The sequence below is a fragment of the Raphanus sativus genome, chromosome 5 (genome assembly GCF_000801105.2).
Source record: "Raphanus sativus cultivar WK10039 chromosome 5, ASM80110v3, whole genome shotgun sequence".
Classification (NCBI taxonomy): domain Eukaryota; kingdom Viridiplantae; phylum Streptophyta; class Magnoliopsida; order Brassicales; family Brassicaceae; genus Raphanus; species Raphanus sativus.
The window spans coordinates 5,314,273-5,329,097 of NC_079515.1; the positions used below are offsets into that span (position 1 = coordinate 5,314,273).

Consider the following 14,825-nt stretch of genomic DNA (forward strand, 5'->3'; position numbering starts at 1 on the left):
TAATTTGAATATTATTATTTTGTTTTTAAGAACCTATGTTTTACAAACTCACCATTAAAGTTACTCTAAGAAAGCTAGTTATCACCAAAATATACCATGATTACCATAGATAGTTATTATACACAAGTTACTATGAGAAGCTAAAAAATTAAAAAAAAAAGTTGTAGAACACGGTAAAACATAGCCTCAAAAGGAAAAAACCGTATTACAATTTTATAAAAAAAAATCTGATATAATCACCCCAACCATTTTCACTACATACACTATTATTATACAATTAAACTTGTAGCAATAGCTCGATTCGTATTATCCAAACGAGTGGTCTCGTAGACAGGCAACTCTTCTCGATACCTCTCGATCCCAATAGCCGAAAGATTCTCCAACTCAAACAGATCAGAGCTTGCGTAACTCGCAGCATCATCATCGTCTTCTTCTTGAACGTTGTTGTCGCACGTTGTCACGGCCTTGTTCTTCTGGTACGTCCTAATAAGATCCTTGGCCGCTTCGATAACGCGTCGGTTCTCCTCCTCCATGACGTGACGGTCGACGACGTTGTTTCCATGCAGATTATTACCATAACCGTAAGGGATGTGGATGGAGGAGTCTTCGTCGAGGATAACGTTCACTGGACAGAACCTCACGGATCTTTTGGATTTCCCGCTGGAGGATGGAGTTTTGCTTAGGCAAGACCTGGAGAAAGAGGACGTGGAGGAGCACGTGGTGCTGGAGGAAGACTGTGGTGGCGGCTGCTCCGCTGAGGAAGAGACGGTGGTGTTGATTTTTTTTAGCTTCTTGTGGTTGCTGGCCGCGTTGGTGAAGAGAGAGTTGAGGAAAGTGGCGAGGCGTCCTCCGGGAGAGAGAGGCTGCTTCACTTTTTTCAAGTCGGTGTAGATCTTTAAGGCCTTTGACTTGGTTCTCAAGAAGCCGCCGAGCTCTTGTTTGCTGCTAGGTTTCTCGGCGACGAGGGAGGTTCGGATCGGCTTTGGTTGACGAGTAGTGTGTGGTGGAGGAGGAGAGGCAGAAGGTTTGGAGCGTAGGTAGAAGGAGTCTGACTCGGAGGAGGAGAACCCGCTTGAGTCTGAGGAGCTTGAGTTGGAATATCTGAGGAAAACGGAGGAGGTTGTGGCGGTGGTTGTTCTCCGGGATCTCTCGAAGTCGGCGGCGATGGAGCGGCGGTGAAAGACGAGTTTGTTGTCTGAAGTATCACGTTCCTCGTGGTGGAGAGATGTGTTGTTATGGTGCTTCTTCTTTCTAGTGGATTCTAGGGGAGGGGAGTCGTCGATGGAGCGGTAGATTTGGTCGAGGAGAGTGGAGGAGAAGGAAGGTTGACGGTAGTGATGATGTCTAGAAGATGAAACTCGTGGCTTCTCCCAAGTTATCTCCATCTCTGTTGTTTAGAAGAATAAAGCTTTTGTGAAGATGTGAGAGAAGAGGAGGAATGGAGAAGGTAGAAGTGTGTTTTTAAAAGAGAGGAAGGAGGCAGACAACTGGCAATCATTGCCACGTGTCTTTCTCGACAGCTTATGAACACCAATCATACTTTAATTTACCCTCATTTTCTTTATTTGATAATACTTTGTATTATAACATTAACATAGTGGTAAAAATATTGAATTTCATGTTTGGGTTAGAAGAAAGTAAACTATTATACTCTGAATTGTTGTAGTTGAATTTACTAAACTACATACGATGGATCAACAATGGTTCTCAGCAACATGTATGATACCGAGGTTGAGTGGTAAATAACACATTGACTACATTAACCTAAACTATAAACAATGGTCCTTAGAGATAGTAATCTAAAACCATTAAACGAGAAAAACATTCTAGATTGCTATATTGTTTTCTTTACCATGTTGGCAATATTAATTATAGATCTAAAATATGTCTTCTCTATAGTCATGAATCAAAATGGTTAAGTTTAAGAATTTGTCTTGAATCAAAAGAATGATAGGAGATCACTGCTGGGTTACAGAGCAACCTAGCCTTTATTCACATGACATGACCCAAAGATTCATTTATTTGTTCCCTACTCATAAAGTAAAAGATTAAAGTTGTTCCTTCCCTCATCATAAGTCTTGTTTGTTTTTCATTTTATTTATTTTTCTGTATTTTTTAAGTACTAAAACAAAAATAAAAATCTGTAGTCTATTACAGCAAACCCAATATTGATACTTGGGTCCATTATACTTTTTCTAATTTGTTTTCTAAACCTATGATGTCTAATTAAACAGTACTGCAAAAAATCATCGTTCTACAGTATTCGACCACATTTTAAATACTTATTGCACAACACTATTCACAATTCATAAACTTTGGGTGGAGATCAACAGACAGAAAAAATATTAGGCAAATATATAAATTGTTGTATGCTATATTAAGAAACATAAATAATCAGTGGTTTTGTTTCTCGAGTTCAAGACGAGTGACTTTAATATATTAAAAGGTTTGATAAACTCTAAACCACATAGAGGGGTTGCAAGAGACGATATCAAGTTTTCAAAAAACAAAAATGAACAAAATTTTATTTGGTGCATTCCTGAGATCCTGATCGGAAGTAAAAAGGAGACACCCTTGGAAATCAAGCTTATCCTATGACTATATGTCTTTACTTTGGTATAAAAGGAACATGTATCTAGGTTTCAGGTGGCAGTACAAGTGGGACTAAAAGCCACACAACAGAATATTTTGAGATCACCACTTATACTCTCAACTTCTAGTGCACTCGGAATGATTTACGGCGAGATATAAGTTACAACAAAGAGACCTCGTAGTGAATCTTTAGTCTTTTGAAAAATAGGAGTTAAGAAGAAGAAGAAAAAGCGATGGAGATTTTGGAAAACCCTACAGAAACTATAGACTTTAATTAGCTTTAGAAATCAAAAACAAGAATAAGAAGCAACGTTATGTTTGTGAATTGTAAATAATGGTTAAAATAAGGGACTTTTGGGGGTGATTAAGGAACAGTCAAGTAATGCGGCTAAAGAGACTATATCACTTATTAACCTAAACACTAAACAAGCATGTCTCATTACTAACCATGATTTTGCAGCCCACTTTTAATTGGCAATTGAGTTTCCAGTGTCACTATATGAAATTTTAGAATTTGTGATTATAAACACCCTGGCTAGTTAATTTTCATCTTAATTATACAACAGAACGGTTTCAAACACTCAGTTTAATAGTCTGATGTATCAAGTTATCCAAAATGGTTTTAAAAATAACGTCTTAGGAATTTTGAGATATAGGTTATATATATATATAGTGTATTCAAACTCAATTCATCTCTTATGAAACTGTTAGATTTGTGTTTAAGAAAGCCATGTTTGGGATCTCCAAAATTCACGTAAATTATAGTACAAGATAAAACATGTAAGATTTATGCTACATGTGAGATTTATGCTAAGAAGCACGTGGCAAACCAGAAGGGTGGTGAAAACATTTTTTTAACCAGAATGAGTTAGATTTTGTGGTAAAGGGATGTGGTTGTAATTTCCGCTACCAAAATTTCATTTTTACTGGGAATAATTATTTAGAATGTTTGGATCTCTAGCGAAAGAATGAAAACAATTTTTTTTTACTAAAGAAAACAGCAGGGAACCAATAGTATAATGGAAATGATTAGACATAGACAGCGGGATTAAGACAAGATCATCTATCTGATTAACAAAATCAGGCTTTATTTAGAAAATACAGAGGATTTTTAATTATGATGAATTACTGTGAACATCACTTTCTTTTGCCATAGAGAAGTGATCTAACTCTGTTTTTTGTCAGCAACTAGAACAAATTCATATAGAGTCTGTAAATCAAACTGATATCTTCACATTTATATAGACAGCAAATGGCGATTGTTTTTTAATAACCAACTCTGTTATAATATTAATTAACAATTTTTTTTTTTTAAACAACAATAACACTTCTTACAAAATAAAACAACAATAGCACTATTACCTACATCACTACATGGATCTTTTCTATACAATTTTTTTTTGAATTCAAATAATTAACTTATGTCATGATGATTTACATTTCTGTTAAAATCTATAACTCCTCTTTTCCGGTTTTCACCCATTAGGATCCTTTATTTCTTTAGACGTTACAAAAGAATCCTGTTTACACAGCTTGATATTAACTTTGAATCATTGAATGTAATTAATATTTTAAACAATGTTTTGAAAACCGATCCGGACTATTTACCAAGTCACTGGGTCGACCGCGGGTGAACCGCGGGTATACCACATGTTAAAAAATATATTAATTTTATTCTATAATAATATATTAGTTATGGAAATGAAAAAATAGAAACTAAAGTTAGTATTTTCTAAATGTTTTTTAAAACATAAAATAGTAGTTTGGATATGTATATATTTTATGTTTAAAAAATATTTAGAAAATACTTAACTTTATTTTTTATATTTTCATTTTTATTTGATATACAAACTATCAAAAAAATAGCTTAGACTATTTAAGTTAGAAACATGTAAAACAAAAAAAAAATCATTTGTTAATCGGCAAAGAATAGAGTTGTAAAATTTAGAACTTAGAATAGATTTTACTACAGATTTATAATAAAAAAATAATCAAAAAGGAAAAAAAAGAAAAAGAAACATAAGATACATAGTCAGTAGAGGCTAGAAGAAAAAGAAGAACGATGGAAAAAAAGAAAACCGAAAAAAACTTAATTTTTAATTGGAAATTTAGAATATAAAAGAGAATCTAAAAAATAATTGAAAGATTTAGAAAATGTAAATGTTATCTATTGGTTCAACCAGTACCGGGTTTCGGGTTTTAGTGGGTTTTTAAGGATTTTTAAATTTTGGGTTTTTCACAAAACCCGAACCGGATTTCTCTCGGGTCACCGGATTTACCGGTTCAGCCGCGGGCCCTGGTCGGATTTCAAAACACTGATTTTAAAAGAACTACTAGATTTTGACCTGCGTTTTCAAAGCGCGGGATTATTCATTTGTTGATTAAATTGATAATTTTCTTATAATTTTGTAAGTTTTTATTATAAAGCATAGAATTTATAAGAGTTATATTATAATATTTTGCATAAATTTATGTAAATAATTTATTTTTGTTATTTTTGCTTTTAATAAATAGATTAAAAATTTCTATGGTATTGAGAATATTTAGTTGTGCTATAAATGATACTTTTAGTTTAAATATTTAAGTTCATATAAATTTTATTTTCTTGTAACTACAAACATAGTTGTGAATATTTAACAATTGATCTTAAATTTATTCAGTGTTTGAAATTGAAAAATATATTCAGTATTTTAAATATATTCAGTGTTTGAAATTGAAAAACAACTTTAATACAAACTACATTCTAGACCGTATATAATGCATATTAATTCAAAAAAATCACAATCTTTTATTTTAATAAGATACTCATTATATTTTTTTGGGAACTATGTTTCTTTTGATTAATTTATAAATGATGGTGAAAATTGTTAAAACCATTGTTTAAATAATGGAGATATTTTTAATATTCTATAAAGTTGTTAAGAAGTATGATATAATAATTTATGAACTAAGAATAACGTATTAAATATTTTTCAATCGTATAAATATTAAACATGGTTATATTAAGGTTGTATGAATATATGTTATAGGTGTTGTTAGAGTAGTTTCAAATAATAATAATTAATTTTTTTTTGAAAAAGTAGTCCTCAGTTAGCATTTTTTCTAACTGAATAATTAATTAATTAAGGTTGTATGAATATATGTTATAGGTGTTGTTAGAGTAGTTTCAAATAATAATAATATTTTTTTTTTAAAAGTAGCCCTCAGTTAGCATTTTTTCTTTATTTACGGTGCATTAACTGATTCTATTTAATGTAATTACTATATCAAAAATGAAAATTTTATATATATACTACCTCAGGTGTTGTTAAGATTTGCCTTTTTTATTTTAAGAATATTCTTTAATGGCATAGATTATAATATTAGTGTAAAATTAAGGGCAAAATTCTACGAGGTATTTTGCTTTAATAATATAGATAATATTAAGTTTATCGATCCAATTATCTCCTAATTGTTGCCTAATGGGTTGCCTTACTATTTGCGCGAACTTAGGCTTATTTACTGCATAGTTTAGTGAAGTGTCCTAATCTATATATATACTATTTTTTTTAAAAACTTTATCGGTCGGCTGATTCGGCCGACCTGGAAAAAAAATATTTAATACTACAAAATGGATTAGTCCAAAACCGTCTCATGCATATTGCACGACTTGAGTTTGAAATACATTTTGATTAATACTTGGACCAATCGTTTGTTATAAGATCACCATATAAACTAATTGAGCCGAAAATCAATACCATACTAACCAGGTAGTGATAATTGGTGCAAAGATTTCAGGGATGTGTAAAATTTGATTGATAAAATCAAATGGTTATAAGGTTATAACAAACATATCTGACTTTTGCGCTAAATACTTAAGATTGCGATGTGGTGTGTTTTCTTAGAATTAATAAGTGAGTAGATTAATTAATTAGTCTTCCACATGTATGATATGTAAAACTAATTACTTATATGGTTAGACTTAGCACTTTATCCTGATATAAATATTAATAAAATGACTTTTTGGCCGCAAAATCTTTTTAATTATCTCGTATATTGGTTTAGTTGTGTGTATTAAAGAGAAAAAAAAAATCCTTTTCAAATACAAATGTTAAAATGATGCCGATAATACATACGCATGCAGTACGTAGTTATAACTTATAACCAATACAGTTATAGGGCTCTTCTTATTTATTTATTTATTTATTATTTTATAGTAATCTATATACTGGTTAGCATTCTATTCATCTTGAATCGTAAACTTTTCTTAGCGTAAATTTCGTTTTGGGATGTATGTTTAGAATTAATCGTAGTGGATATGTGATAGAAAATTATGCATGATCAGTCAAAAAAAAAGAAAAAGAAAATTATGCATGTTCAAAAAGTTAATGGTGCTCATTTGCAAAATGATTACTCCCGTGGGCTAAAGAAACTCCATTTATTTATTATTCTGATGTCATCAATCATCAAACTTAAAAAAAAAGTCATCGATCAATACTAGAAAAACGAAAAAAAAATGAAGGAAAGGATAGATTACTATTCCTTATATTAATGTGTAAATTGGTATATAAATATATAAGTACATTAATCATATAAGTTTGTACCCGTCACTTTTTAAAATATTTATGAGACTAAACATGTCGAATTATATTAAGAAAGTGATAATTAAGTGTTAGAAAATACAATATATAAAAAATCGAGCTAATGCAATAAATAACTATAAGGTTTGTTACCAGAAAAAGAAGAGAAATTCGAATATATTTGTTATTTTGGTTTAGACACATGAACACACAATTGACAATTGTGTAAAACTCCATTGTTTATTATGAATGCTCGCATGTAGTTTTGTGAGAGATCGCCATATCGAATCCACGATACTTCACACTCGTAGAACTCGTCTTTGACCGATCGATCACATGCACATACAATTGTGCAAAACTGCATCAGTTTATGAATGATCACCCTCCGAATCCACTATACTTCATACTCGTAGAACTCTCGACCGGACCCATCCTCGTCCCCCTTTTTTTAACGATTCATTTGCTTCGTATATGTATAACTACAGCTATATTGTTGTTCATGTAAACAAAAACACGTATGAGAAAAGTGAATGGATTCATTTTGCTTTCAACATCTGCTCCCACTAGACCTTCTTTAATATTTTGTTATCCTTTTGCATTATTTGATGTAATTTTTTCTTTTCTTTTCTTATAACACATTCCATAAGCTATAAGGGAAATAACTCATTCACATAATAATAAACAAAAGAGTAGCAGGGATTGCACGCATGTGTGGATATGATAGACAAAAGAAAGACAAAAGATTCCAATCACATCATTATTCGAGTTGGTGCATACAATAGCAAAAAGCAGATTCCTTTTAAATCAAAATAGCTAGACAGCACACGGTGCAATCTCTTCAAGAGATACGTTTGGTTTTTCATATTTTGCTCAAACAGACCAATCAAATGAGAAAATATACTTACCACATACATACATGTTGGTGTATGCGTGTCTACGGATCACTCCACTATCTGTGATTTGATTTGACATGTCCTTTTGTTGACATTCATAAAACAACGTTTCAGACCTTTTTATTGTAGTAAAAAACAATCTCTAACATTACAATTACGTCTCAACAAATTAAAAGTAACACATAGAGGATTTGTTAAAGAGAAATCAGTCTTTTTTGTTTCAGCAAACTAGCCTTTAATTTAGCCAAAGTGGTAGGAGTTATAGGTAATCCTTATCAATCCCCTTACTTATCATGGGTACTTTTGACTTATTAGATAAAGTTTAAAAAAATAATAGATATATTTGGTTTTGAATTAAACTGCCAGTTCTTCTTAATTAGTTTTTCTTTTATAAAATTCTATAAGAGGAGGGTCAAGAACGGCCAAAATTGCTCATCATGCTTCTCCTACTTACATGCGGGTTATCTAACTGAAGACCACAAGCCCCTACTCTAGCTAGTCTTGATCACAATCAATTTTTATTACATTTTTCCTCAAACCATTTCCAGTAAAAGCTAAATTTCATAAACTCTTACAAAGTTAAAGTGAATCTCAAGCCAACCATATGCTTTTTATGTGGTAGCTATCATTAATAGAGTGAACTCAACAGTGAAGACACGTTTAATCAACCATATACTGGTTAAAATGAAACAAAAGAAGTGCTAGTTACCTCAAATAATGGAGGTCAAGAAATTAATGTAGAGTAATCATTTCTCAATAAGGTGGTACTTGGGAGATTAAAAAAAAAAAACTTCGGCCTATTATATGATAGGAGCAAGCAAAGTACGTACAAATTAGTCCCTAAGCAAATAAGTTGGCCCCTTTGATTTAGACCCACCTCCCCAAACAAAGTAAATATTTCAACAAAACGATCAATCAGATTATGCTTGCTATGATGACATAGTGTGCAATGACACCTCAAAACAACAAAAGTAATCAAAGGTGCTATCAAAACCAGGCTTCTAGGTTCAACAAGTTCTTATGAAGAATGTTTTATTTTCTAAAGGCTTGAGGGAAGTTAGGTCAAACTCAACAACTAATGATTTTCTATCAAGAAAAGGAATCCGGAAAAAATGGAGAGAGAAATCACATAACTCAAAGAAGAACATCAACAACTAGGACAACTTATAGAACACTGACAATGGTAAACACTCAGCAAGCAACAGGGTTCCATACTTAAAACACTATCACGTGTTGTAGGGTTTGTTTACTTCACACTTTGAAAGAAACTATAGCAAAGTAAAAGAAAACTATGAAGCAGGGAAAGGCAAAGCATTTTATGCATTCATTAACTAAAGAAAATAAAATAGAGTTTGGCCGTTTTACAAAGAAAATCAAAACATTTGCTTTCGGCTATATTATGATCCATTAGACAGAGGTTAGAACTTTATTTAGAAGTTTGCTCCCCAGTTCGGATGACCAAGTTGTGATTGCTGATAAGCACCAAGTTGAGAGGGAGGAGAGGGCACAACCCCAACTCCAACATTACCACCAAGCCCAGGTCCCATGTGGTGTGGATTCGCCATTGCACCAGGTTGTGGCGGATGGAAGAGACCCTGGAACTGCATTTGAGGAGATTGTGCAGCGGCGTTGAAGGATGGATGTGATGTATGGGATGGTAAATAAGCACCATGAGGCGTTTGACCAGCTACGTTGTAATATGGAGGAGACTGAAGGCTTGAAAGATCTCTTGGATTCTGCATCCAAATATCAGAAGTCTCAGCCTGCTGTGTTACACAAAGAAACAAATTTAGAAATAAAGCATAATAGGCCAAAAGCTGTGGTTAGGGCAAGCGGAACATAGTTATAGTTACCTGAGGGTTTGGAACATAGATATTTCCATCTTTGTATTTCATGCGAGATGGATCTTCAAGACCCATGGCGTTTCCAACTACATTAGGAGAATTAATCTGATACCCATTAGGGCTGTTGTAAGTCCCAAAACCAGTAGGACCACCTGTTGGGACTGGCTTGAACTGCTGGATGCCATACTTGACACCATTTGAACCAGGATGAGAACCACCACCTCCAGGCATCAGAACATAGCTATTACCATTTGACGGGTGTGCATATGCTGCTGGGTTACCTGAGTAGCCTGGCATGGGCATCTGTGGGACATAGACTTGGGAGACGAACTGACGATAAGGCATAAGATTGGGAAAATGTGCAACTTGAACCTGCGGGTACATCTGTTGCATTGACGCTTGATGTTGTTGTTGTTGTTGCTGCTGCTGCAGCATGGGAATCGTAGATGAAGGGCCATTGTTCACCATTTGAGTACTTAATACCTGCTCCATTAGCAAAATGATGCCTTGTTAGTTTTTCTTGGCTAATGAAATGAAAGATAATCATGACACATGCAGGGCCCAACTGCTCAAAGAAAAGCATAACAACAGGAACATAAATTACCTCTTGCTGAGATGGTAATCCTTGTCCTCGTACGTTTTCACTCACTGCAGGACTAAAATACGGTAAGTCATAACTACCGTGATTACCATATGCCTGCTGAAAGGACAAGAGTGTTAAGTTTTGAATGTATAAGTCTGCCTTCGATTTTTAAAAGGCACAATTGCAGGAAACCTTACAGAAACTTTTTGCAACTCAGGAGGATCTTGCTGCTGTTCAAACTCTGAAGGAGTATAATGTGGACCATTCCTATTGAGCAATTGAATTTCCGAGTACTCCTCCAAATTGTCAGATCTGTTAGCCTCCTTCTCTTCAGGTAACTGTTGCTCAGATGCCACCGACACACGTGAGTCAGATTCAGAAACTCTGACATGATCATCAAGAATATCGATAGACTTATCCCCCGGACTATCTGTTATAGTCTCTGGAGAAGAAACTGGCGAACTGCAAACGATATCACCAAGTTACTTGAGGAAAGATACAAGGTGTTATTAAACTTTATTCTAAAATGTTCAAAAACAAATATCAACACCAACTTACCTCCGATCAGTTTCTCTAAGTTCTTCTGAAGAGCATGATTTCTGGAAAGCAGATTCTGGATTTATTGAAGAACTAAACTCTTGAACAAAGCTACCAAAAGTAAGCTGACATCGGTCAGTCTCTGGGACACGAATATGATCTGCGATGATGACATTCTGGCTTTCACTGATATGAACGTGCGAAAGCTTATCTTGAACCTTAACAGCCTCCGATTCCATGTTTATGGAACTATCATCAGAACGACCAGCCTGAGACTTTGCAGGTGTTCCAATTACTCCCGGATTATGTCCAACAGGTTTCTGAATTGCTTTAGGCTTCCATTCTTTGTTCTGTGAGACTACTGCATTAGGAACAGGTCGACCAAGAATATCAGAAGTCATGACAGGAAACGGCTTCTCACCAGGACTTCCCAGTGGATTGAAAAAAACATTAGTTATACGCAGAATTTATAGTGCCTCCTGAGGCAAAGTGGTTAGCAGGAATCGAGTCAAAATGGCACACCATCCATTCAATAAACTAATATTTGCATATAAATTACCTTTTGTATGGCCACCAACTTGTTGTGTTCTAGCATTTTGGCTTCCTCTGTTTCCACGCTGCCTGTTCAAGAGAGGCCTATTCTTTTCCCCACCGCTGGGCAAAACAGACTCTCGTAAAGTAGTTTGACTGACTTGATCAATCTTTGAATTTGGGGAAGATGATCGATATGCATTTGTAGTCCCAGTCTTTCTAATAGAGGACCCTGACAAAGAATCAGCAGATGGATCTTTACCAACATTTTCAGAAGGTTTTCCACCAAAGCCTCCCCCTCTTACTTCACGTTTAATAGCTCCCACAGGTGATGATCTAGAAACAGGAGATGGTACATGAACTGGATCGGTGGAAGATGAATATACACCAATAACTGAATCAGTTGATGCCAAGGTAACACCACGGGCCGTCTGCTTTCCATCGGAGAGTTCTTTTCTGGTAGGATGCTGCAATGGAGTAATTTCAGTATCTCTGATCCTGACATCTGCTGCTGCACTACGATCTTCGGCAAGATCTTGAACCCCGGGAGATCTACGATCGCCTAAACCACCTATTAAGCTGGCAAACAATGAAAATAAGAGCCGCAATCTTATTTTTCTTATCTGAATTCAGTATAGCATTTGTCTCGAAATTAAAAGATAACAAGTTCTCAGTGGGCTTTCTTTCTATTTCCCAAGAAGTAACCCTGTTTGAGGTAAACAGCAGTGGGATGCCTACCAAGTAAACATATCTACTAAAAGACAATGCCGCAAAACTAATGTATGCTTCTTTCTGTCTTAAAATAAGAGTCTAGCATTAGAAGAAACATTGAAGAGTATCATGTTATTGCACATATAAGAAAACAAAACAAGGCAAGTCGGCGATAGAACATGCTAGAATAAGAAGAACATGATAACAAATAAATGTAAAACATACCCCTTTTGGTTTTGAGAGGCCATTCCTTTGCTAATATTTAATCCAGAAGACTGGGCGGAAGTACGCTTCAACTCTTCACCAACATTTGGATTAGACCTGTTGTCTCTAACAACGCGAAACTCTCTCTTGGATCCTGCACTAACATGAAACAAACCAATTCAGACATACAAAACAGCATTTATAGATGGATATGATCAATACATTACATGAAACTTGGCGGCCTAACGCCAATCAAAAAGATTCAAAAATGAAAATAAAATTCAAGACATGCATTATAATACAGTTATCTTCTATTTTTTCCTGGACCAACACATTTTCCTTTTTATTCACCCGAGGCTAAAGGATTGCGGCATATAACGAAAGAAACTGGCAAAGTATATTATCATCATGTTGATTTACCAGTAGCAGGATTCCTAGGAAACGCATTTCGTGGAGCAGCGTTCCTAGAAAAGGCATTCCTAGGAAACTCATTTCTTGGAGCATGGTTCCTAGGAAATTCATTTCGTGGAGCAGTGCTCCTAGGGAAGACATTCCTAGTGTAGCCTCCTCTCCGAACATTATGTTCAGGCTGTGTACGAACATTCACTTCAACGGTAACATTTTCAATAGGTTTCTTTTCGTCGGCAGGCTCAACCAATACTGCAACCTGATGCCAAAAAAAACATTCAGTATAAAATCATAGTTAATATAGGACAGAAATTTGCAACACCCTTTCTCACATAGAAACCCGACCAACAAACAAAAGAAGAGGGATTCCGTAAACTATCTGAATGTATAGAAAAGTTGAGCACTAACGAAGTCTCATAATAAAGATGGTTAAAATGTCCACTAAACACAATAAACAAACAAACTTAGCACATGTACTAGACAACCCAGTGATATATACTAGTGTTAACACAAGCACTATAAACAAAAAAAAACCAGTCAGTCCCCTTCTCCAAATACAGTGGAAGTGAGAAAAAGAAGAAAAAAAACATTTGTGAGCTTACCTCTTTCTTCCTGTCTCTTCTTCTCTTCACCTCATGAAACGGATCTGAACAAAAGAAAAGCCTTTAGCAAACCAAAATGGTAACGGAAACAGTAACATAATTATTCGAATTATCACCAAAACTCAGTTAAGATAAAAGAATAAATAAAAAAAAACCGAAACTTTTGCATAAACCCATCTAACAGCATTCAACATACGCACGCATCCCAACCGACCTAACTAACAACGAAGGCTAAGAGAGAGAGAGAGAAGACCTTGATAAATCAGCTTCTGCACAGCCTCGTCGGCGTTCATGTCAGACTCTCTCAAGGCGGTGTATATATCGGCGTCGGTGTGGTTACCCACGATTTCTCTAATCGATTCGATCAGCTTCCTATCTTCGTCGTCGTCATCGGGTCCCATCACCACCCGATTGCCGCCGGTTATTGACCCAGACACCATCATCACCGATCAAAGCCCTAAAGGAAGGGGATAACAAGGAAACGAAAATAGGATCGATGTTGAGTAACTAGCGAAAGCGAATTTTCGATCGGCGACCGAGTGGAGGTTACTGGGTGATTTCGAGTCTTAAACCCTAAGATCGGAGAAGACTAGACGAAAAAAAAAGAAGTTTAAGAAGGAAAGAAAGATAGAAAAGTTGGTTCCAAAAAAATAGTGAGTCATTGGGTTGGAAATTACTATTCTACCCCTTATATCGTGAGTTCGGAAGTTTCCAAGGATATATACAAAACAGTAGTAAGCTTTTGCTAATTTTCCTGCTTTTTGCTTTAATTAATTTGTCCTTTTGTAAACAATAAACATGATATTTAAATTATTTATTTAAATAGTCGGGTCAATATTAGATATATATTGATTTAATTATTAAATAGGACTTTCATGAAAATGTTAATGTATTAAATAGGACTTCCATGAAAATGTTATGTGGTCACTAAACAAGTAGTATTAGTCTTGACATCTTTGTCTAAAGATAAAAGGTGGCAAGAAAAATATCAATTTTAGTGATTTATAACCCAAACGAAGTTCTTAGAAGTTGCTTATATATACACAACATTATCGTTGATAATAAATAAATACTACCAAGAACATATGCTGAAAGAGTAACTACAATAATAACCGGGGCTTCTAGCTCAGTTGGTAAAGGGTTCACAGCTGTGAGTTCCGCCACCTGGGTTCGAATCCCGGCCACTGGGGAATTAACATTTCGGCATCGCCAGGGACAGAGGACCGACATGTGGCAACACGTGACTAGTCTGGACCACTTCTGTGGGGCCAGGATACTTCTGTATAATTCAAAAAAAAAAAATAATACACCACTTTATAGATTGTACACAAGAGAAGAAGATGACGAGTAACAAATCACCA

The 14,825-nt window shown here is 34.8% G+C and overlaps 2 protein-coding genes across 6 annotated transcripts; both read right to left on the bottom strand.

Moving 5' to 3' along the window:
• Positions 1-150: 150 nt before the first annotated feature.
• LOC108857036 (protein BIG GRAIN 1-like A) lies at positions 151-1,425 on the bottom strand. The gene has a single exon (XM_018630956.2). The coding sequence runs from the start codon at positions 1,383-1,385 to the stop codon at positions 270-272; it is 1,116 nt and encodes a 371-aa protein (XP_018486458.2). The 5' UTR covers positions 1,386-1,425; the 3' UTR covers positions 151-269.
• A 7,922-nt stretch (positions 1,426-9,347) lies between these two features.
• Positions 9,348-14,079, bottom strand: LOC108862793 (uncharacterized). 5 transcript variants are annotated; one of them, XM_018637038.2, is made up of 10 exons: positions 13,718-14,079; positions 13,465-13,508; positions 12,875-13,121; positions 12,476-12,608; positions 11,568-12,118; positions 11,030-11,369; positions 10,669-10,933; positions 10,493-10,585; positions 9,898-10,371; positions 9,348-9,807 (listed from the first exon to the last, which is right to left on the bottom strand). In XM_018637038.2, the coding sequence occupies exons 1-10, from the start codon at positions 13,905-13,907 to the stop codon at positions 9,475-9,477; spliced, it is 2,670 nt and encodes an 889-aa protein (XP_018492540.2). In that variant the 5' UTR covers positions 13,908-14,079; the 3' UTR covers positions 9,348-9,474. The 5 variants fall into 5 exon arrangements, with proteins under 5 accessions (XP_018492540.2, XP_018492539.2, XP_018492538.2 ...); XM_018637037.2 differs by having other exon boundaries at positions 9,348-9,780; positions 10,493-10,588; XM_018637036.2 differs by having other exon boundaries at positions 10,493-10,588.
• Between the last annotated feature and the right edge of the window lie 746 nt (positions 14,080-14,825).